Here is a 25702-nt window from a genome sequence, read left to right as displayed (position 1 = left end):
AAACATTAATATAGTGTTTGGAATTATTTTGTAAAATAAAGCTACTAAACCATACAATTATATACACATGTATAAACATGTATATAGTTTACGTGTGCGTATAACAATCGTAGGGTATGGAATGTTCGAAAATAGATAGAAGATAACTTTTGATTTTATCACTGATATCCTAAATTACTGCAAAATAATTATGGTAAAAAGTTGCAAATCTGATGCTTCTATGAAAGAAATTTTATTTACGGGGGAGATAAATCTTAAAATAGCATTTTATCAAATCTTTTATATAAGGGGGAATGGTAGCTGCGGCAACTCTTCAGTTCTGAATTCTCCATACCAAAATTAGTCTAAATCACTGCAGAAATTGCCACTGAAAAGGGGTGACAACGGAACATAATTTCTAGAGCTCTTTTGCCTGCTCGGCCCACAGCCTAAGTCAATCTAGATGAATATTTTATCAATTATGGAAAAAACCAGCTCACTACTAGACAATTGATCAAAAATAATTTTAAGATGATAAGCTAATTTTTTGTCGTGATGCAGTTGGTAAAACTCAGAATCTTCTGTTTGAACATGAAATAGTTTTAAGGGGTGATGTGAAACTGTGAAATCACATAGAGTAAATACATTTCTATTTGTGCCCTGTGTCATGTAAGTACAAGAAACACAATTTCTCACTTATCTACTTGATAAATTTGTTCCCAGACAAGCTGATAGTCGCCAAGGTTTAAATCCCCCTGTGATAGAGATAATCGGGTTAAATGGGAAATGATGGACTCCGTCATGATGTTACGGTGTCATTACGTAAATCGGAGAGATTAGTGCTTCTTATTACCGTGTCAACAACCTAATCCACACAGTAAGATAATCCACCTATATTCAGACTTATAGTGGATTATGATGATAAACTGTTTGCCAAGGCAGTAGTTGTTAGAGAAGAAGGAAAGGTTGAGGTGGACAGATAAGAAACAAGAACTGAACAACGAACAGAATGAAATTACCAACAACTTCATTATTTTTGGTATTAAATTTCATGATGGTAGACGCAAGCAGATTTTATGGCAGCTCATTGGATGACAGGCAGATAGTCGGTAAGTAAAAGTATGCATACATACTCCTATAGCAATAATAGATAGTTTTCTACAGCGAAGACAGATCTGGAAGTTGTGATAAGTAAAATTAAATCTCCAGTGATATAGACTGATTAACTATTATGTTAGTCATCAGTGATATAGACTGATATACTATTATGTCAGTCATCAGTGATATAGACTGATATACTATTATGTTAGTCATTTGTTTGAAATAATAAACACAGATATCTGATAAAACATAAATTATTTGAAATAACAAACCTGATTCAAAGGTTACAGCTGAGTTTGAGTTTAACAACCAAATGGCCAGCGCCGATTAGTAAGGATCAGTGAGCATATTACATAGTCATCAAGTTCCCTATTGATTTTGCATGCTTATGTGTGTCATGAAATCTACATTATCTTTTTACAGAATGTCAGCAAAACTATCCTCAGCCATACTACGTAGCGAGTAAGGGCTCCATGTGCGAGTACTTCCAGTGCTCAAACGGAAGGTCATATTATTTCCAGTGCCCCGATTATACCACTCTGCGCACAGACTTCTATCAAGGGTTATCTAATCCTTGCGTGGTAACTGGGAGCAGGAAATGCGCTCGGATTGGATATCTCCCTCAACCGCAAGAACTTCCTAGACTCGGTAAAGATCATTCACGTAGTTGTTAAATAGTTTCTACTCGAAACAGGAAAGCAATTTTGAACTTAAACTTGACCAGGAATGAAGAAAAGATGAGAACAACTAAGCGATAAGTTTAAATGTAGTCAGACTTAATAAAGGTTCACTCAGAAGTGCACTGCAAACTGTGCGGAATTCACTGAAGAATATTAAAACATCTCTTGAGCCACCACCTTTGAAACAAATAAATGCGATAGATAGCGCATTATAAAGCAAACATAACTATTTGTACAGAGTGATCATGGGCAGCTAGTCCTCACATGTATATCAGCGTGACTAGAAATACCCTTGATTCACTAAACAAGTATAGATTACGAGCCATTTTTCAATGCATCTATTAGCCATCGCTAATAATTGTTATAGCCAAACAGAAGACCACAAAATAAATTACTGTGAAGTTTTGTTATACGAATAGCTTTCAGTTAAAAGCACATCTTTGCTTTTAGTGTGTGGTTTATAGTAATATCAAGTTACAATGTATTTAATCACCTAATATATAAGCTACTTGACAGCAATATTAATTCATAGAATAAACTGGTTTAGTTTATAGCAATACTAGCTAAATGCACAGCGTTGCACGATAATAAAAGGTTTTACACAGAACATTTATTTTTAATCAACAACATTTACCATTCGAGCTCTTAAATGAAGGTATTTGTTTGTTTCTGTGTGCCTCCAGCCAATACATGATTCAAATATTCAAAAGCTCAAGACATAAATAGCTAAAATAATTGGCTGAAAGACATTTATTATTTTTTATGCTGCACATTGGCTTAAGATTTAAAATAGCTTATAACCAGTGGCAGGTGATGTAGTTGATATTGACTATGTTTTTATCTAATGAATTTGAGTAACTTAAGCTAGTAACTTAAGCTAGTAACTTGAGCTAATATTTTGATCTCTACTATAATAAGAGATGCGTCTGCCCGAAGCCAGCTAGAGTTAAGAAAAAGAATGCACTTACAGATAGACTGGGTGTTTATTAATTGTGGCTAAGCAAATATTGATTTGGCAAACGTATTGCTAACAACAGTCAGTTACTAATCCACAAAATTAAAAAGTTGATAATTTCCTTTCTTTTACTTCAAGCAAAAATTACCAAAGCCATTGGAATAGACAGTTGTATATTGTCATTTGTCGCAAAATCTACATACTTGACCTTAGCCATTATTCTCAACCTTGTCTAAGAACAGGTTGTAAGCGCCTCTCGTGAGTGCGATTGATTGCTGTGAAATAGTTGAACGATTAGCTACAACCCAAACAGCTGAACATGACACCATCATGGTGCTTACAGAATGTTTTTTATTACGCAACATGAAAACAAATTTAAAAAACTTGGTAAAAGTGACAATTTAAGTAGGTCTTATAGGCAATTTTGAAACATCAAAGCTGAATCCTGGTTATTTCAGCAAAGTTTCCTTAACAACGGGTAAACGAGTTACTTACTCCTAAGTAAAGTTTTATGTGGTGTTGTGGAGTTGTCTGTACCCGTACAAAGCATTCTGTTGCAATGTCTACGAGCAGACCTGCAGATCTCTTATCCAATGCTAGCAGACTTGCACAGCTATAAAGTTTATCTGTTGCTACACACCTGCTTGGCCAACTAATTACATATAATTTTATCTGTGGTTCACTCATTCCAGGTACTTGATAGAAAAAATAAAATTGGTCAAAGATTTTCAAAAGATTTTACGAGAGTATTTTTAGAGAAAAATACCCGTTAGTAATGCTAGTGAATGATAGTTCGAGCGCACAAGCCACGCCTCACTTTAATCTATGCCAAAAGGGCGAATACTAACAGCATATCAACAGATATATTTTTCAAACACGTTATAATGCTGCTACAAACAGCATCTCGTATATCTAATATCACCACCATCGCGTCTTCCTTATTAAATACAAGAATCGAACTTCTGTACATATCTTTCTGGAATATCAACAACTTTGCTTGATTTCTAAATTGATATGTAAAATACCAGCTGGTAAGCCGGTTTGTGTTCAGCAACATTTCATTAGAAATGACGTATTCAGCAGGTTTTGGAAAAACCAATTACAGTGGAACCTCGGTTTTCGAACGACTCGCAGTTCGAACAAATCGGAGTCTGAACAAAAAATTCAAGAAATTCTTGCTTCGTAGTTCGAACAAAAATCGGAGTTCGAACGCCGGTACGAAGCGTGAGTGCGTACGTGAGGGTGGGATGCTGAGCGGCGTACGGGTGTAGATCGCTCTCTCCGTGACCAACTGTTGTCGCATTGTCAGAGATTAAACAAATGTGTAGCAAATGGGCCGAGTTACAGAATTTCGTCGAACTCCACCACCCCGATAAAGCTGCAGCCACCAGAGTCATCAATGACTTTAACGACACTATCATGAACCACTTTCGAAAAGTGCTAAAAAGAAGGCAGAAGCATGTGTCATTGGATAGATATTTTAAGAGAAAAGAACATCCTGTAGCCGAGTAAAAAATCTTATTCATAATTCTTTTTTATCCTTTTTTTTATTTTTACACGTTCATGTTAGCGTAATCTTTCATATGGAAGATTACGACAACACGAACGTACGATTAGCCTGGGTTACATTTATGTTTATGTTATTTGTGTCTTTGCCATTTTTCTTAACATTTTCTGAGATATACATTGCTTTTTATGTGTTGGTCAGCGTTTTAATGTGCAATTTCATGCATAAAATAATGTATAAAATACTAAAAAGGTAAACATTCAGGGTGTTGGAACGGATTAAAACTTATATATATTAATTCTAATGGGAAAACCTGTTTCGGATCTCGAACAACTCGGTTTTCGACCAACCTTCTGGAACGGATTGTGTTCGAGAACCGAGGTTGCACTGCACCAGGAAAGCACATTAGTAATAGCCAGTGCTGTATGCAAATCATTTTGTTATTTGATATCAAATCAGTTACAGACAGATTTGATTAAAGTCGAATCTCTTGTTTCGGAACTACTTGACAATCTAGTAAGTACAGAAACATCTAAGAAGCAAAGCAAGTGTTCAAACAAGATAGGGCAGGTTACTATAAGCTTCATCTCTTCTTCTCCTCAGTTGATTGAACAATGTTGTTATATACTGTACTGCATACAAGTAACAGAAATAAGTACGTAAGCAATAAAGTACTTGATCACGCATGTGCACTACTATAAAGACATATGCAATACTATGAAGAAATATGCACTACAATAAAGACATACGCACTACTATTAAGACATATGCACTACAATAAAAGTGTATGCACTATTATTAAAACATATGCACTACTGTAAAGACACATACATTACTATAAAACATATGCACTACTATAAAGACATATGCACTACTATGAAAACATATTCACTGCTATAAAAAACAAATGCACTAATATAAACACATAAGCACTACTATTAAAACATATGCACCACTGTAAAAACACATGAATTACTATAAAAACATATTCACTACTATAAAGACATATGCACTACAATAAAGACATATGCACTACTATTACTAAAGACATATGAACTACTATAAAAACATGCACTACTATGAGGGCATATGCACCACTATAAAGACATATGCACTATAAATTCCCCTGTCATACAGCCAACGACCAGTGATAATGGAAAAAAGAAAGGGTACTGCTGGTTGTTGAAAAAGTAGTTGTCAGCAGGAATTGACAGAGTATAGTGTAAATGAGAGTTGTGCGAGATTATATAAAATAAATTTGAGGGAGCACGACTCCAAAAAGGTGCAACTAACAATTTATTTTCAAGGTAAAGTTGGGTTGAAACCAGGTATATGAGTAATTGGTTAATTGTTGATATTACAGTTGTATTTGGTAGTGTAATATAAATAGATATATAAAGGTGAAAAGGTTCTATTTTAGAGGTGAAAGTATAGAAAAATGTTAGGAATGTTGTGAATGGAAAGTATTTAGGGAATGTAAAGTTGTATATAAACTATAAAGTAATAGAAATGGAATAATGGTATTATATGATATAGAATAATGTTGCAAATAGATTTATATGTAGGCCCTATATAAGTTTATGTAAAGTATTTTGTATACGAACTAATAACAAAGGAAATATATAATAATAGAAATACAGAAAAGGAGACATATAAAGTGTTTAGAAAAAGTTCATATAGAGAATAATAGAAATAGTTTTGTTAGACAAGTGGTTTTCTGTTAAAGGTGCGCCGTCTAGTCTCCTCTCTTTTACGTTGTAGGATTTGGTCATTGATAGCTTATCGAGTGTTGCGTACGCATCATGTATGCGTACGTATAGAGACATATGCACTACTATAAAGACATATGCACTACTATAAAGACATATGCACTACTATAAAGACATATGCACTAATAAAATACATAGGAAAACAGCTTTTACCCTTGAATCAGGAAAAAGGCCAATTGGGATCCTCTAAAACTTATCTGGGAACTTAGCTGGGAACTCCTCTGGGAACTTAGCTGTTCTTCGTAGTTTCTACTGGGTTATTGCTAATGACAGACAATAAATTATTTTGGTATTGTCAGAATGGTTTTTTTGAACAGAAAGGGGCGACTGCAGAGGTGGTGATAAGTGTTTGAGAGGAGGTGAATGCCATGAGACCACAGATTTCTACTGGTGTAGTTGCCCACCAGGGTATACTGGCATCGAACAATGCCAAAAAGCTATCCAGTTGCATGATGCTTCAACAGCTCCAATGACCTTGATTACAACACCGAGTGACAAACAGCAGCCTACAGCAATACGCAGGCCACCTAATACAAACGCTCTCCTCGATGATCAACCAGTGACTAAAACAGCAACTGTAGGCTCACACGGAGAGCTTCAGCACTCGCTGACACAGAGTCAACAAACCGCAATCAGGTTTAACCAAAGACGCACTATGCCGGTCACGGTAACTGACCATAGCACAATTTGGAGAGGAGGCATCTCACTTCCAACTATAAAAGCGGCTCCCCCAACAACTACCAGTCACAATAAACCAACAACTGAAATGCCTGTGGCAACAACTCAGAAGCAAGATGTCCGTAGGCCTGAAGTCCAACTAGGTAGATATTAAGTGAATTGAAGCAATGTTTTGTTCCATGACTGCAGTATAAAATTCTTTAGATTTTGATGATAAAATCTGTACAATTGCAGGTGACTCGTGTACAGCCAAAGACAAAGTGCATCGTTTGCTGGCAAACTCGGAATGCTTTGACAATTTTGTACGATGTAAGCCCAAATACTATGCTGACGGTCTAAGCCTCTGTGCTAAGGGTAAGCTCTCTCTGGTGTGATCTCTGCTGTGCTAGGGGTAACCTTTCTCTGATGTGATCTCTGCTGTGCTAGGGGTAAGCTTTCTCTGGTGTGATCTCTGCTGTGCTAGATGTAACCTTTCTCTAGTGTGATCTCTGCTGTGCTAGGGGTAAGCTTTCTCTGGTGTGATCTCCGCCGTGCTCGGGGTAACCTTTCCCTGGTGTGATCTCCGCTGTGCTAAGAGTAAACTTTCTCTGGTGTGATCTCTGTTGTGCTAGGGGTAACCTTTTTTGGTGTGATCTCCGTTGTGCTAAGGGTAAACTTTCTCTGGTGTGATCTCTGCTGTGCTAAGGGCAAACTTTCTCTGGTGTGATATCCTGCTGTGCTAGGAGTAACCTTTTCTGGTGTGATCTCCGCTGTGCTAAGGGTAAACTTTCTCTGGTGCGATCTCTGCCGTGCTACGGGTAAACTTTCTCTGGTGTGATCTCTGCTGTGATTGCTGCTGTGCTAACTAGCTAGTTCCCCCTGGCCATCATTTCATACAGTGTGAACAATTTCATACAGTGTATACAATTTCATACAGTGACATCTTGTAATAGTTGTTTATCGCCTTGTAACACATTATATTATCATTCTAATATGCTATGTATTTGATTTTGATTGTTATATCACAATACAGCAATGCAATATTATAATTAATGCCTATGACATTGTAGAAGCAAAGCTCGGAGCCAGGTGCTCTAACTCGGGGGCCTGTAGAAGTAAAACAACCAACTCTGAATGCAGCAGAAGAAGTGGACGTTGTCAATGCCTTATTGGCTTCAGACCATCTAATGGATTTTGCATTACTTTCTAATATTTGAGTATTTGAGTGAGTCATTCATGTTCAGCTAGATATGACATAGTGCCTCTCATTATCCTTATATATCCATCATCAACAGCAGCTCGGGTTGTCAACTTTAAATCTCATTGGCCAATATAGCCACCATTAACTGTCCGATATATGAGAAAGGGACACTGACAACGAGCGTACAATATTATATATATGTACTTAAACTCTTTAGGATAAAACATAAGTTTATGGCATATAAGAGCATGTCAGGTGTTATTATTTCGATAGCATGAACGCAAGTCAGGCATGTATAAACATTCCAAAAAACATTCGAAGCATTCTTGTAAAAAAAAGTGAATATGAGGTCTACCACAAGCTATAGAAATAATTATTAAATGTTATCACGCTTAATATTAAAATCTTATTGTTTTAAATATTTGAAATAACCTATAATTATTTATGGAAAATCAATGAGAATGTGCAATGAAATATAAACAAGATATAAAGTGTCCAAAAGTTAGTTTTGATATGCAACAGTCTCTATTTGCCACACTAGAATATACTTGCTTGTGTGTTAACTAACTAAAATAGATAGTATCGTTACAAACCGCCATAACATGTCCGTGGAACATCCAACATTACAGGAGTGCGAGAGAATCTGGTCAAGCTTGAGCGAGAGTTGTATCAAGAACCATCTCCAGAAACTGTAAGTACAGACATGTATACATCATATACTATGCATACATCATATACCATGTATACGTTATACACCACGCATACGTCATATACCATGTATACGCCATACACCATGTATACGTCATACACCATGTATACATCATATACCGTGTATACATCATACACCATGTATACATCATATACCGTGTATACATCATGTATATATCATATACATGTATACATCATATACCATGTATACATCATATACCATGCATACATCATACGCCATGCATACATATTCAGGTTATTTATCTCTGTCAGTATTACATGTTTGCTAACATATTAAAGTTATTTATCTCTGTCAATATTACATGTTTGCTAACATTAACGTTATTTATATCTGTCAATATTACAAGTTTGGTAACATATTCAAGTTATTTATTTCTGTCAGTATTACATGTTTGCTAACATATTCAAGTTATTTATATCTGTCAGTATTACATGTTTGCTAACATATTAACGTTATTTATATCTGTCAGTATTACATGTTTGCTAACATATTAACGTTATTTATATCTGTCAGTATTACATGTTTGCTAACATACTCAAGTTATTTATCTCTGTCAGTATTACATGTTTGCTAACATTAACGTTATTTATATCTGTCAATATTACATGTTTGGTAACATATTCAAGTTATTTATCGCTGTCAATATTACATGTTTGCTAACATATTCAAGTTATTTATATCTGTCAGTATTACATGTTTGCTAACATATTCAAGTTATTTATCGCTGTCAGTATTACATGTTTGCTAACATACTCAAGTTATTTATCTCTGTCAGTATTACATGTTTGCTAACATACTCAAGTTATTTATCTCTTTCAATATTACATGTTTGCTAACATATTCAAGTTCTTTATATCTGTCAGTATTACATGTTTGGTAACATATTCAAGTTATTTATATCTGTCAATATTACATGTTTGCTAACATATTCAAGTTATTTATATCTGTCAATATTACATGTTTGCTAACATTAACGTTATTTATATCTGTCAATATTACATGTTTGCTAACATTAACGTTATTTATATCTGTCAATATTACATGTTTGCTAACATATTAACGTTATTTATATCTGTCAGTGTTACATGTTTGCTAACATTAACGTTATTTATATCTGTCAATATTACATGTTTGCTAACATACTCAAGTTATTTATATCTGTCAGTATTACATGTTTGGTAACGTATTCAAGTTATTTATCTCTGTCAATATTACATGTTTGGTAACATATTCAAGTTATTTATATCTGTCAGTGTTACATGTTTGCTAACATACTCAAGTTATTTATCTCTTTCAATATTACATGTTTGCTAACATATTCAAGTTTTTTATATCTGTCAGTATTACATGTTTGGTAACATATTCAAGTTATTTATATCTGTCAGTGTTACATGTTTGCTAACATACTCAAGTTATTTATCTCTTTCAATATTACATGTTTGCTAACATATTCAAGTTTTTTATATCTGTCAGTATTACATGTTTGGTAACATATTCAAGTTCTTTATATCTGTCAGTATTACATGTTTGGTAACATATTCAAGTTATTTATATCTGTCAGTATTACATGTTTGCTAACATATTAACGTTATTTATATCTGTCAATATTACATGTTTGCTAACATACTCAAGTTATTTATATCTGTCAATATTACATGTTTGCTAACATATTCAAGTTATTTATCGCTGTCAGTATTACATGTTTGCTAACATACTCAAGTTATTTATCTCTGTCAGTATTACATGTTTGCTAACATACTCAAGTTATTTATCTCTTTCAATATTACATGTTTGCTAACATATTCAAGTTCTTTATATCTGTCAGTATTACATGTTTGGTAACGTATTCAAGTTATTTATCTCTGTCAATATTACATGTTTGGTAACATATTCAAGTTATTTATATCTGTCAGTGTTACATGTTTGCTAACATACTCAAGTTATTTATCTCTTTCAATATTACATGTTTGCTAACATATTCAAGTTCTTTATATCTGTCAGTATTACATGTTTGGTAACATATTCAAGTTCTTTATATCTGTCAGTATTACATGTTTGGTAACATATTCAAGTTATTTATATCTGTCAGTATTACATGTTTGCTAACATATTAACGTTATTTATATCTGTCAATATTACATGTTTGCTAACATATTCAAGTTATTTATCGCTGTCAGTATTACATGTTTGCTAACATACTCAAGTTATTTATCTCTGTCAGTATTACATGTTTGCTAACATACTCAAGTTATTTATCTCTTTCAATATTACATGTTTGCTAACATATTCAAGTTCTTTATATCTGTCAGTATTACATGTTTGGTAACGTATTCAAGTTATTTATCTCTGTCAATATTACATGTTTGGTAACATATTCAAGTTAATTATATGTCAGTATTACATGTTTGGTAACATATTAACGTTATTTATATCTGTCAGTATTACATGTTTGCTAACATATTCAAGTTCTTTATATCTGTCAGTATTACATGTTTAGTAACATATTCAAGTTATTTAACGTTGTCAATTTAGGATGCCATCGACTGCTTTTGGAGATTGTTTATATTTAACAATTTAAGAGTAATAAGCTTTTTTCATTATTGATTTTAAACAATATGTTATTACAGCAAACTAATAAGAATGGTGTCAACCCCAAAACGCGCTCTTGAATACAAACCTTTGATGATAACTCTTTACAGAATCCAATTATTTATATAATATACTCGATTGGATAAGTTTCCTTCAAAAACTTAAATATTCCTTGTTTTTACTTGTCATTAGTGTGTAGGAAGCTATGAAGACTCAATCTTTACAGCGAGCGAGTCCGGTGATAGTAAAAAATTTGCGTAAAAGAGACTGGGTTGAAATCATTCATAGATAAATCGTGAGGAGTTGTCTGAACATACCAGCTAGCTATTTCTATATACTGAAGAGCGAGTAAGCTAACTCATACCTCCTCATAGTTAATGTTGATAACGCCCTGCATTTTGGAATCTTTGAACTTGAATTTCTCTGTTAGAGTTCTCAGCATCACGCAGCACTGAATGAAGTCATCCAGCTTCATGCTGCGCTTGTTGGATTTATCAAACACCCGTACACACAGTGTGCAGAACTGTGGAGACCTTTAGAAATGAAAACGATATTATAAAATACCAGAGATAACGATACTACTATAAATAGGCAAGGAGACAGCTTTAATTCCATAAAGAAAAACATATCAGATTTGAAAGAAAGGTATAGTGACGTAATGAGCGTAGAGATACTGGGAGGGTTAAATAGACGTACAGCCTAAATCCAAAAGTGGAGAATGCTTGGTTAAGTTCATTGGCGTCTATGCTGCCAGATCTGTCTCTGTCAAACCTACAAGGTAATAAAAACATCCTAAAAATTCCTAACATCTGGCAATGAGAACTGCTTACTGTCAGAAGCATTGACAACAGCACATGAGCCGATTTGATGCTCTCTCGTTATAATGTCACCGATGTCTATGAAAAGAGCTCGCAAAATCACAAGAAAACTTTAGGTAAACATTAGGAGTTGAGGAATAAGATGACTTCGGTAGAGAGTATTAAGTACCTATAGAGGCATCCACCAGCCGATACAATCAACTGCCTGACATCAGAGTATTAAGTACCTATAGAGGCATCCACTAGCAAATACAATCAACTGCCTGACATCAGAGTATTAAGTACCTATAGAGGCATCCACTAGCCGATACAATCAACTGCCTGACATCAGAGTATTAAGTACCTATAGAGGCATCCACTAGCCGATACAATCAACTGCCTGACATCAGAGTTTTAAGTACCTATAGAGGCATCCACTAGCCGATACAATCAACTGTCTGACATCAGAGTATTAAGTACGTATAGAGGCATCCACTAGCCGATACAATCAACTGCCTGACATCAGAGTATTAAGTACCTATAGAGGCATCCACTAGCCGATACAATCAACTGCCTGACATCAGAGTATTAAGTACCTATAGAGGCATCCACTAGCCAATACAATCAACTGTCTGACATCAGAGTATTAAGTACCTATAAAGGCATCCACTAGCCGATACAATCAACTGTCTGACATCAGAGTATTAAGTACCTATAGAGGCATCCACTAGCCAATACAATCAACTGCCTGACATCAGAGTATTAAGTACCTATAGAGGCATCCACTAGCCGATACAATCAACTGCCTGACATCAGAGTATTAAGTACCTATAGAGGCATCCACTAGCCGATACAATCAACTGCCTGACATCAGAATATTAAGTACCTATAGAGGCATCCACTAGCCGATACAATCAACTGCCTGACATCAGAGTATTAAGTACCTATAGAGGCACCCACTAGCCGATACAATCAACTGCCTGACATCAGAGTATTAAGTACCTATAGAGGCATCCACTAGCCGATACAATCAACTGCCTAACATCAGAATATTAAGTACCTTTAGAGGCATCCACTAGCCGATACAATCAACTGTCTGACATCAGAGTATTAAGTACCTATAGAGGCATCCACTAGCCGATACAATCAACTGCCTGACATCAGAGTATTAAGTACCTATAGAGGCACCCACTAGCCGATACAATCAACTGTCTGACATCAGAGTATTAAGTACCTATAGAGGCATCCACTAGCCGATACAATCAACTGTCTGACATCAGAGTATTAAGTACCTATAGAGGCATCCACTAGCCAATACAATCAACTGCCTAACATCAGAATATTAAGTACCTATAGAGGCATCCACTAGCCAATACAATCAACTGTCTGACATCAGAGTATTAAGTACCTATAGAGGCATCCACTAGCCGATACAATCAACTGTCTGACATCAGAGTATTAAGTACCTATAGAGGCATCCACTAGCCGATACAATCAACTGTCTGACATCAGAGTATTAAGTACCTATAGAGGCATCCACTAGCCGATACAATCAACTGTCTGACATCAGAGTATTAAGTACCTATAGAGGCACCCACTAGCCGATACAATCAACTGCCTGACATCAGAGTATTAAGTACCTATTGAGGCATCCACTAGCCGATACAATCAACTGTCTGACATCAGAATATTAAGTACCTATAGAGGCACCCACTAGCCAATACAATCAACTGCCTGACATCAGAGTATTAAGTACCTATAGAGGCATCCACTAGCCGATACAATCAACTGTCTGACATCAGAGTATTAAGTACCTATAGAGGCATCCACTAGCCAATACAATCAACTGTCTGACATCAGAGTATTAAGTACCTATAGAGGCATCCACTAGCCGATACAATCAACTGCCTGACATCAGAGTATTAAGTACCTATAGAGGCATCCACTAGCCGATACAATCAACTGTCTGACATCAGAGTATTAAGTACCTATAGAGGCATCCACCAGCCAATACATTCAACTGCCTGACATCAGAGTATTAAGTACCTATAGAGGCATCCACTAGCCAATACAATCAACTGCCTGACATCAGAGTATCAAGTACCTATAGAGGCATCCACTAGCCAATACAATCAACTGCCTGACATCAGAGTAAGTTCAAAGGTCTGTTAGTTTCTAGGCAAGTTCAACATCCAAGTTTCCCATAAGTTTATGATAAAACATTTAAAACACTGACTAGTGAAAAAGGTATTTAGGAGGAAACAGTACAACGTATTGAATACCCATCAAATGTGTTCTTCCAGTCTTGCACGTACTTCCAGAGAGCAGCAAACTCATGAATATTGATCTGACCACTCCTGCAATATACCAGCTCAAAATATTCAAGTAAAAATCATAGGGTATAAGATTAAATGACGATCTTGATAGCCATTTTGGATAATAGTAATAAATCACATGAGGTTGTACCAATTCATAGCAAAACACTAGGGATACCTACATTACAAGATGAGACAACATTCTTAACGGAACAAGCAGGCGCCTCACCTGTCCTTATCAAACATGCCAATCATAAGCCTGCACGTTTCTGAGTTGAAATGGGACCAGTTGTTGTTAAGAAGAGCACGCTGCAGCTCTGTGGCAGATATCTGCCCTGACCGATCCGAGTCCACTGACTGAAATGATTTGAACATCAACATTTAAGGAACGTTTCATGCACACCGCACGCACAGACCAGAAGTCGTCAGTAGGTAAGAACTGGTGTGATGCTACCTAATAAGAAATGGAGAAATTTATTCTATATTAGATTTAACCACAACCGTAATTAAAGTATTGATTTCAATTACTTTTATAGAGCACGCGATGTACAATGTTTACATCTTGCAAAACTGTCTAGTGAGGTAAAGTTGTGTGTGCGAATATCATTCACCATTACTTCTAACTCATCTGTTGAAGATTTGGATGAATGTATGAAGTAATGAGGTTAAAGAAAAACCTACCAGCATTCAGCTAGTCAGCCGAGCACTCTGTCTAAGTTTCAAAGCTCACAGATTAGACACAAAACAAAATATGCATGAATAAAGCCAAAGAGTTAAACTAGGAATGATGAAGTGAACAATGCAAGCATAAAGGTACCGTAAAGCCTCTAATTGAACGCCACCTCTATTTCACCGCCACTACAAGAAAAGGGTTAAAAAATAGACCGCCACCCTCTATTTGACCACCACTTTGACTATCTTTGATCATTATGAAAGCATAATATTAAGGGATCAGTAGAAAAGTGTCCACAAAATCGTATTAATAATGAATCGTTTACATTAATAACAATCAATTCTCTCGTTGTCCAGCTCCAAAGCTTTTCACTCTTTTTCGTTAAAACTTTGAAAGCAGCACCATAGAAATAATCAATAATGGATTCAGGCTAATAGTAGTTCCTTGTTTATTGCGGTCTTAATACTTCAAAGAACATGCATATAAAAACAGTTTGCAAGTTTGGGCCAAAGGTTACGTTTAGCGAGCAAACTTTCACGCGTTGTGTTTGTGCTACAAAAAGCGCATAAAAGTTTTGCTCTACCAAAAATTGTTTGGATGCTAACATCGACTAGTTCAGCAGTGCAGAACAAGAGTTGAGGCCAGAAGATATTGTAGAAGGTATTGACAACTAGAAAATGTTCATTCCATCGAAAGCAACAATCAGAACGCAGCTATCCGAGCAAATGATGCATATATTTTTGTTTTAAAAACAATAAGTTTTGTTTCTGCATGTAATATAACTATGGTTCATTTATGTCACTTGTTCATGAATACCTATATATTTGTATCATTTGATATATTATCATTATATAACTTAAATAAATATGCAGATTTATAGCATGTTATTTAATATCATCCTTGCGGCTATCTTAACACAGCTTACAATGGATCGATGCTCATAACTCCACTTATATTGCACATAAAAAGCTAGTTTTGGCTGCTAACTGTAGCAAACATACCAATAAGTGCAATGAGCATTTATGCAACGTTGTTAAATATAGATATAAAATAAAAATGTCTTCAAATTTAATATGAAATAAAAATTGAAAAAAAGGACACAGGCTATAATATCATCACAGGTCAACTGAAAGCGATAGATATCAACTGGTGGAGATAGTTCTCGGTTTCTCGACGCATACTCATTAAAAGATCTTTGACAAGTTGGAGGTAAGTTAGCAGATTTATTGCATCCAAAAGGTTTAATATCGCTCCACCGGAAAAAAGAGGGCAAAATATAAGCGATATTCGCTTCACCCGTAACAGGGCTAAATTTATCTTCCAAAATTCGGACAAGCCATTTGAAAAATACCCTGCCAGGCTCTATTTGAACACTGCCTCCAATTGACCGCCACTATAGAGGAAGGGTTGAAAAATAGCCACCGTGGCGTTCAATTAGAGGTCTTACGGTAAGTTGATGATGCAATAAATAAATGTACAGTTGAGACGATATTGTATGACAAATGTACAGTTGAGAGGCTATTATATGATAAATGTACAGTTGAGAGGCTATTGTATGATAAATGTACAGTTGAGAGGCTATTGTATGATAAATGTACAGTTGAGAGGTTATTGTATGATAAATGTACAGCTGAGAGGCTATTGTATGATAGCTGTACAGGTGATGACTGCTAAGACTAGGGCTAGTGTAACTACTAGTCCATCTTTATCAGACACACTTAATGACAGCCGAGTTCTGAGCTATTAACCAGCAGCCGTAGTTATCTGAGGCTAACTGTTAGGAAATATGAACCTACTTGAAACCAGCCCCAAACTACTGGATCTACACCGGGAGGGACCTGAGGCTGAGCAGGTTGGCCGTAAGCAGAATATCCTTGCTGTAATATACATAAGGTGACCTGTAGGAGTACAAATTGCTGTGCAAATAATTGGAACAGCAAAGTTATATAATTTGTCGTCAGAAATGAGAACAATAGAAGTTCTTAAATCATGTAGATTATAAAAAATATAAATACGCATTCACGTCTTAAATCCAGCTATATTTCCATTGATATGGGCATCATTTAAAATCTGTGTTTACAGCTTGAACAGTTTTTGAAAATGTTTTATTGGTGAATTTCTGACTCAGTTACTCAACAGTGGAAAAAGTTTGTGTTTACAAAATGCCTATTTCACGTTTTGACCAGCAAGATAGTTTTTAAAATGCTTGTATGCAGTTATTTGTGTAGGTAGTTATGTCTATCATCTACCTGAGGAGCAGCGTGCGGACCTGGAGGACCAGTATATTGAGGTGGTCTATGTTGACCAGCTGGGGGAACACCATATTGCCCACCGGTCGGCGGAACACCATATTGACCAACCGAGGGTGCACTATATTGACCAGCAGGTGGCGTTCCATATTGACCAGGAGGTGGTGCTCCATACTGACCAGGAGGCGGCGCTCCATATTGACCTGCAGGTGGTGCTCCATATTGACCAGCAGGTGGTGCTCCATACTGACCAGGAGACGGTGCTCCATACTGACCCACAGGTGGTGCTCCATAGGAATTACTTGGTGGGGCACTATACTGTGGTGGTTGAGTTACACCATGTTGACCGCCAGGAGGTACATGAGCTTGAGCATATCCCTACAATATCAGCTAAAATTGAGTTTAATTCACTCAAATATAAAAAACAACTGACTCAAAAGTGTAAAAAGTGATAGAGGTTAATTTCTTTTCAGTATACCACGAGAAAGCAAACCAAATTGAAAATATTACAACGATGATAAAAATCTGATAGCAAAGTGACAAGATACTTTAAGTTTTATTAATAAAAGAACAAATTAAAAAGACTGGTTTAGAGTGGTTGCCAGTTGATGACTGTTGAATGCAACAAAAAATGTTGAGCTAGACTGCTATTCTACAAACAAGGTTTAAAATCTACGTTTAAACTTTTACTTTAGTTATACCACAATCGGATGATGGCCAATCGGAGGATGGCCAACGAGTTGTGCGATGTGTACCTTTCACTCAATTATACAGTTGATGTTTTTAAAAACTGGTATATTTTATAAATTAAAATTTTTGATATAACTTTTTAAGCAGGTGTAAGTCAGCTGCCCAACAACACAATAATTCTTACGTTTCTCGCTCTTCTTATTCGTATACAGAGAAAGCAGTTAAATCTAACTTGTTAACACGAGACAGTTAAGTGCTAAATATTCAATTATTACGATATACATGTAGTTATGTGTTAAATACTTACTGTGCCATACATTTTATAAATACTGCTAATTTGTTATCAATTCATTAATTATTTGTTACAAATATTTGTTTGTTGGAATTTTGCCTTGTCTTTTCGAACGATGATAAATACAATGAGTGGGCTCGTCATCCTTATGTCATTTTTGAGCAGGAAGCGGACCGACGTAAATGTTGTGGAGTTGTGCACGGTTTATAGTGCGAACCTCGACGGGGTTGAAGCTCGACGAGTTTATATATCGACAACGGTGGGTCCAATCTCGACAGCGGTTGGTCCCAACCCCCGAATGTTTTTTTCCAAATTCTTAAAAATAAATTATAGATTTTACAAATTTTGATTTTGTGTAAACTTACTCTAATGTTCAAGGCAGTGAAAACACGCCTATTATTATTTGTAATAGATGGTCATGCTCATAGATGGATAGTGGCTTGGTGGGCAGACCTACCAACCCAAGAGTGGAGCAATGCGTGAGATTCGGTTTTGGGGCAATTGATGTATCAATGATAGTATATATAAAATTATGGAAGTTGGGGCAAAAATCTCACGCATTTCTCATGCATTTTCAGTTTTTCTTTGGGGTGATTGCGTGAGTCTCACGCCCAATGCGTGAGAGTTGGCAGGTATGTTGGTGGGTCATGATGGGTTCTCTTAGATTTTTATAATAAAAGTAAATTTAATAATATTATAATTATTATATTTTTGCATTATCATTTTATTCATGGAAGTTTATAGTCTTACAGTCTATAGTCTTATTATCTTCTTGTGTTCATTGATTTTCTCAGTTTCCTCTCTTGAGCAGTTCATTTACAATTCTGGTATCACCATTATGATAATGATTATGCAAAGGCATGCTATCAGTTTAAAACTCGTTCAGCTTAGGCCTATATACTTCATCAAATAACTAATGGAGGCTATTTTTAGTTTGTGGGTGTAAAATTTCTTCTATCACCGTGATATTGGTGGTTTACAGTACAGTATAAATTATTTGTTTTTCTGTATAAATAAATGTACAGGAGGTAAACTATTTGCATTAATTTGAAGTTGTTTTTCTCTTCTCTCAATTTCCCATAAAGACTTCTGTTATGGTACGAGTGGAGTATAGCATTAACAGGTGATGGAGCATCCGTAAATAAATTATCTCACAGTAGTTGCGGTAATTTAGCAATAATGTCGGATGCATTTATGATGTATGAGCATCATATATGAAGGTTAAAACACTTACTCTACTTATTGTATTTCATGAGTGGTCTCAATTTTATTTATACATGCTCTACAGAGTATATAATAGAGAAATAGACAATGCTTAACTTTATAATTATATTATGGGGAGATAAAAAAATGAGTGACATAAAAATGTTACTATTTGATGCAAACATAATAGATTTAAAACTCAGGTAGAATATCTACCACCTTTCTAAAAAACTCTGTTGTACTGATCGTTTTATCTTCATACTCATCCCACAGTCTAATTAAATACGTAGGCCTATGTGTGTTTTGTTTTACTGTAGAAAGCTATCTTTGCTTTCTGGTCAACATCTCATCCGCAGCCAGATCAGTATAGACTTTACTGAGGTGGGCCTCTCGGCTTAAAATTCCTATTAGTAGATACATATTGGGATGTTCATGGGGCAATAAGGCATTCAACAGATGGTGCATTCAACCGGTGGTGTTTGATATGGATTTGATATGGATACGTGTACATACTGGTACATTTCAGCTTGACCACATCAGTGGCAGTCAGAGAGATAAACACTGGCAATTAATTGCCTCATCCACCCAGGCGTTGAAGATTGGACAATGTTCTCTGAAGGAGAGATTTATAATTAGCATTTCTCATGCATCTGGGCAAACCCTGGGTGAGGTAAGCAAAAGGACTATTTAAAAATCACAATGTGAATGTATCACTGTGCATAATAGATGCTAATCTATGTATATACATTTTTCAAAGTTTGTCATCTGTTTTCTGTCGTCCTTCGGTATGTCCGGCTATAGCCGGACATACCGAAGGACGACAGAATTTAGGACTGTATTAAAATCTAGGAATTTAAAATTCCGCTTTAGGATAGATAAGAACTTGGGGAGATTGCAACTGCAAGATTTTAATACACGCGCTCTAACACTGTGCTAGATATGGTGTAATAATTAAAGACGTTATCATATACTGTATAGCGTATGCGTACGCTAAATGGCACATTATTTTAGCATTGCGCCCATGCAGTACGATGCGCCTGTTATGAAATATTCTTTGCCTATGTTACGTATATGAAACACGATGCTTTTTCATTAGGCCGAATTTTTTCTGCCGAACAATATCAACAATAATTTCTCTTGAAATTAAATTTTGGCGATTTGTGTACTGATTATATACTGTATCAAAAGATATACATTGCTTGTCATGGCGAGTTCAGTGTTATCCTGCTGTTGTATACGGTATAGTGTATGCACACGCTAAATGCTATTATTTTATTTTAAACTATGAATTCTATTTACTTTATGAAAAAAGATGCTTTTTCGTGTTTTCTTGAACTTTTATTTTCGGTTTTTCGTAAGGTTCCATTACCATATTTCCCAGACCCTTAACCGCACCCTTAAATAAGCCGCATCTGCTCTATTTTAAAAAAACTGATAGTAAAACAATACATAGGCCGCACCTTTTGTATAGGCCGCAGAACTCATAGCAGTGCTTTTTAACACTGCAGCAACCTTGCTGGTTAAAACGGAACAGTGCTGTTAGGCACTTCCGTAGTAACCGCCACTTTTTAACCAGGTGCCTAATGGAACAGTACCGTTAGGTACTGTTTCCTTTTTTCTTTCATCGCTAGAGGCGCACTAAACGGAGATTCCGGTTAGTGCGATGCTAACGGTGAAAGAAAAAACAACAGAATAGTTGCAGCCTCTAAATAAGCCGCATGGCTCAAATCATCTGAAAAAAGTAGCGGCTAATAGTCCAAAAAGTGCGGTATTATATCTTGGGTCAAGGCCAATTCTTCTCACGCGGGCAATTATATTATCTTCGTGAGAAGAGCCTCGACATTCTCTCTCCATAGACTGTCTTGCATATATGGAACCCTAAACCCTTAATTTCAATTAGGCCTACATAAGCGTATGAATTAGCAACACCCTGAAGGGTTTTGCTGTAACACCAGGCATATAGATTAGCAACACCCTGAAGTGTTTTGCTGTAACACCAGGCATATAGGCCTAGATTAGCAACGCCCGGAAGGGTTTTGCTGTAACACCAAGCATATAGATTAGAAACACCCTGAAGGGTTTTGCTGTAACACCAGGCATATATAGCAACACCCGAAAGGGTTTTGCTGTAACACCAGGCATATGTAGCAACGCCCGGAAGGGTTTTGCTGTAACACCAGGCATATAGATTAGCAACACCCTGAAGGGTTTTGCTGTAACACCAGGCATACATGGCCACGCCCGGAAGTGTTTTGCTATAACACCAGGCATATATAGCAACGCCCTGAAGTGTTTTGCTATAACACCAGGCATATATAGCAATGCCCTGAAGGGTGTTGCTATAACACCAGGCATATATAGCAATGCCCTGAAGGGTGTTGCTATATATGCCTGGTCGATTTCTATCTACTAATTTAAAACCCAATTTGCTCTCATTCATACATCAATATATAGAATATCAATCAATATTTGATTATCTCCTTAGCATGCAGGACATCTCCCGATGGATAAGCGAGTACAAGACCTAATAGAATCTAACATGAATCTAATAGAAGGTTCTATCCATCAGCCAAATACTTAAAGAACTGTATAGATCGTGTCACAGCTGCTAACCAGTAAGTTATCCGATGCTTGATCAATACCTTTCATATCCCTATGTAAGATGAAAGGAAGTATTTTTAACACGTAATTCCTATGCCAGGAGCTCTCTAACTGCCCTTGCGTGTATGGTAAAAGAATGTGCAGTCTTTTGGCTGCAATAACAATAAATCTGAATTACTTGCAGATTGAAAATTTTATAGGTGTGTGCTCAGAAACTCAATAGATATTTTATGTGTGTGGATATGCTATAATATTATTATAAATTCCTGGTAATAACTGTTGGACGTATTCGTGCAGATTGGGGTTCTTGATATTCTTAAGTTAAGCTCAATGTGAAGATACCGTTTCTTAATACCTAAATTTGTTTTAGATTTCCTCTCACGAATGAGTCTTGTCTCAATAACTGGCTCAAGGCTGTGTCCAAAAAAGAATTACTTCCACACACCACAGAATCTGTTCCGAACATTTTCGATCTGACCGCTACATTGCATCAGGCGATAAATGGATGCCTAGTTAGAAATGTGATGGTCGAAACCGCGGTTGCCGACAGACCACAATTTTAATATACAGACTTAGTCACAATTGAAGTCTTATGCATACACATCGCGAGAAACACTCTGTTGACATTAACTACCAATCTCGGCTTACCATTTTTGTCACTAGTGATGTGTTTAGCTCATGTTCTCTAAAGCTTTGTTTGAATTGTAGATAATGACAATTACAAAGCATAATGTTCATATGCTATACTAGATTTTGTGTGAATATTCTGTGTATTTGTAACTGGATGTACAGTATATGATAATGAAATTGTAATAATTGTTACAAAATTATATAAAGAGTTATCAGTACAAACTCTGGTGGAATTCAAATTGGTGTCTTTCTGTTCATATTATTATTGAAATATAAATGAGTAAGCTTTATATAAAAAATAAAACTGTTGTAAGCCTGTGATTGATATGTGAATAGCTTTACACAATATGCTATCTAACTTTTCCTATCATTTGTCAGTTACATTACCTTACAAAAACATTACATTACCTTGTGAGTGTGCTCTATACCGAATGCCAACAGTTCTTTTTACTGAAGGGTTTGATCTTCAAAATGGAGATAGCCTCTAGAATACAAATGCATGTAGTAAATGGATGTCTAGATATGGTACCAGCAAAAGCATAAAGATTTTGATATTGTTTATGTGAGGTATGATTGTTCATGAAGGAAGCATCCTTCATGAAAGCTATAATAATAATAAGAAACACAATCATCGCCACTCCTGCGTACTCTTTCTCAAGATGATTGAAGTAAGTTGCTTTCTTGTACTGGGAACTATGGGCACTAATGCTGACATCAAACCAGCTATCATGGCCTCATTCAGCTATGATGCCTGTTCTATTACGGTATGTGACTGATCGGGGGATCAGTATGTGAGAGAAAATTAATTTGAAAATATTAATACCCAGGAAGTTCACTGTATTCTTCTCATAACTGTAAAAACAAAACATGTAAAGCAAAAATGATCTACAAGCATGGAGACTAGATATTGTCATCAGAAATAAATAAATCATACATGAATTATAGGCATCAGAACCGAAGAGAAGGAAAAGTTAAAATTGATAGTAACAACTGCAATACCTGTAGGAAGGTAGCGGTAGGAGTATTATAGGCTATTACAACACATAAAACATAAAGAAGCTTAGAGGTGAGTTGTAAACTAAACTAATGTTAACTGGTGGTAATGAGAGGTGTAAACTAAAACAGACAACAGACCAATAATATCGATTGATTAAGCGTTTGAGGCAATTGGTTCTTGGAAGCTTTATGGAAAATTTATAGTATTCACACTTGTGTTAGTTCAAACATGTGCGTCAAAAAAACTTTCTGACATTGAACTTTGGACATGTAAGCGAGGAATCTATATCAGTCAATGCTATAATGATATGGTTCATATCTTGTTACAAGCAAGATCATGGCTTATTTTACATTATTAGACGAACAGATATTATTTCTTTGAGTGATTTTTTCCAAGAGAGATCTTTCTTTCCAGACAAAAAGACAGGCTGTGCGGGGCGGGTTGTCTCTTCTTATTGTCCTTTTGATACTCCTGATCAGCAGCAGTCTTTCTTCCAGTTCCTCTGTGCTAGCTTGTAAATGTGCCTAAGGGTTTTTTCTTCTTGCCACTGCTGCTGGCTGCACACCGATGTGGCCCTGGAATTATTATGATATTCGTTTTTTTCATGAAAATTAGTCTGGGAACTCGGTCTTCAAACAGATCGAGTTGCTGGGGCCCACTATCAAGTAGTTGGATAGTGAGCGCCAGCAACTCCACCCATTTGACGTCTGAGTCCTTAGACTAATGTGAAATATGATTTCGTGATGGCATACAAATATAAATATGAAAATATTATTATGAAGTAGCTGACAGTTAACAATATGTGACGTATATACACCTATATATATATATATATATTTATCGAAGTTTGTCGTATGTAGGTTTGTAGGATTGATTGTCCAGCTATAGATCATAAAATTTTGGAATAAATATTCTGTACCGAGGAATATTCAATCTTGAACCCTGCCCTTCATCAGTCTGAGGCCTTACCCACTAAACTATAGAAATCGAATTGCTAGCTTGCCAATTTAAGTCATTATATGGGAGCAAATACCCAACTGCTTCGCATATGCCGCGGGTCATAGCATAACGTCACGAAAAGCTGTTTGCTAACATTATTAAACTGGCTAATAGCGAGCAACTCTCACTACTTCTCATTGTTTATAAGACAAAACACTTTCCTCATGAAAGGTTGTATGAAAGTTAGAATGGCAAATGTTGTTATATGTTAAATACAAATCAATTTTCTTTCCAAAGACTTTTCTATTACCCGGGACACGCCGGGTAGCACAGCTAGTAGTCGTATAAATTAGAAATTACTTACTGCCGAACTTTTTGCAACCTCAGTTGCAGTTTTTGGGCTAAATTCGTTATGATTACCAATGGAGCGACCGACAACATCGCAGCCAAGAGCCGCATAGACGGAAGAGAACAACTCCCTTTCAGTGCAGCTGATGCATCAGGTGCAGTGCGTATTGTGACAAACTGTTGTTTTGCTCGCTTCTCTCTATGGGAGACAACTCCGCGGCAACAAGAGTCTGTCAACACAGGCTAGAACCATCCAAGAATCGCTTCATTCTTTTTGATGGGAATAAACTGGAATTGTAATTTTTTTCTGTACTGAATCTGGGACAAGGACTGGAAACCTATTCCCGACAAAGAAATTCTGGATCAAAACTGGGAACAACTCTGAAATTCAACTCTTTTGTGTAAAGCTGTATCTTTCTCTTGAAGCCAATGGCGTATTAAGGAGTGGTATTTTCTGACTGGCAGTTCGGGTCTTCCACCTTCCGAAAAAGGTTTTAAAAGCCCGACCATACATGGCAGCTTCATAGCTGTTTTGCAGCTTCTCTGACATATCCTTGTGGAAAGCATCTATAGCTGCTTGCTTTGGAAAAAAAATCAATAATATGATGTATATGATATGCATATTTTAAACAGTAAAATCACCCAGTGTTAAGAAATTTTGTCTTTGAACTATTGCATCATCATTGTTCGCACACAGTATATACTATGCAGTAGCAATCGCCTGATTGGAACAATCAATGAGCTACTCAACATTATACAATATTATTATTTAATCACCATATTGCATATTAAACCAGTCT

At 36.0% G+C, this 25702-nt stretch overlaps 2 protein-coding genes and 1 long non-coding RNA gene across 3 annotated transcripts; 2 read left to right on the top strand and 1 right to left on the bottom strand.

Moving 5' to 3' along the window:
* Window positions 1–944: 944 nt before the first annotated feature.
* Window positions 945–7979, top strand: LOC137400307 (uncharacterized). The gene is made up of 5 exons (XM_068086635.1): window positions 945–1088; window positions 1504–1728; window positions 6309–6812; window positions 6904–7023; window positions 7719–7979. Exons 1-5 carry the CDS (start codon window positions 989–991, stop codon window positions 7856–7858), a joined length of 1089 nt encoding a protein of 362 aa, XP_067942736.1. The 5' UTR covers window positions 945–988; the 3' UTR covers window positions 7859–7979.
* Window positions 7980–8090: 111 nt separating this feature from the next.
* On the bottom strand, window positions 8091–18330 carry LOC137399430 (programmed cell death protein 6-like). The gene is made up of 8 exons (XM_068085532.1): window positions 18200–18330; window positions 17203–17580; window positions 16750–16830; window positions 14510–14637; window positions 14248–14322; window positions 11865–11939; window positions 11533–11701; window positions 8091–8538 (listed from the first exon to the last, which is right to left on the bottom strand). The coding sequence occupies exons 1-8, from the start codon at window positions 18209–18211 to the stop codon at window positions 8497–8499; spliced, it is 960 nt and encodes a 319-aa protein (XP_067941633.1). The 5' UTR covers window positions 18212–18330; the 3' UTR covers window positions 8091–8496.
* A 1505-nt stretch (window positions 18331–19835) lies between these two features.
* LOC137400341 (uncharacterized) lies at window positions 19836–22890 on the top strand. Its single transcript, XR_010979261.1, has 3 exons — window positions 19836–20057; window positions 21873–22002; window positions 22359–22890. It is a non-coding gene; the product is annotated as an uncharacterized lncRNA (long non-coding RNA).
* Window positions 22891–25702: the final 2812 nt, after the last annotated feature.

This window comes from Watersipora subatra, chromosome 7, assembly GCF_963576615.1.
Source record: "Watersipora subatra chromosome 7, tzWatSuba1.1, whole genome shotgun sequence".
Classification (NCBI taxonomy): domain Eukaryota; kingdom Metazoa; phylum Bryozoa; class Gymnolaemata; order Cheilostomatida; family Watersiporidae; genus Watersipora; species Watersipora subatra.
The sequence above is the reverse complement of the archived record's forward strand: the minus strand, read 5'-3'. Positions and strand labels throughout refer to the sequence as shown.

What these genes read in the sequence shown, in the direction of transcription:
- LOC137400307 (XM_068086635.1), top strand. Translation starts at nt 989, where the DNA reads ATGAAATTACCAACAACTTCATTATTTTTGGTATTAAATTTCATGATG. An exon ending in GCAAGAACTTCCTAGACTCG is followed by an intron (nt 1,729 to 6,308) that starts GTAAAGATCATT and finishes TTTTTTGAACAG; the next exon opens with AAAGGGGCGACTGCAGAGGT. An exon ending in TCTAAGCCTCTGTGCTAAGG is followed by an intron (nt 7,024 to 7,718) that starts GTAAGCTCTCTC and finishes ATGACATTGTAG; the next exon opens with AAGCAAAGCTCGGAGCCAGG.
- LOC137399430 (XM_068085532.1), bottom strand. An exon ending in TAGTTTGGGGCTGGTTTCAA is followed by an intron (nt 14,638 to 16,749) that starts GTAGGTTCATAT and finishes AAATCATTTCAG; the next exon opens with TCAGTGGACTCGGATCGGTC. An exon ending in TCAACATTAACTATGAGGAG is followed by an intron (nt 8,539 to 11,532) that starts GTATGAGTTAGC and finishes CTGTACTTACAG; the next exon opens with TTTCTGGAGATGGTTCTTGA.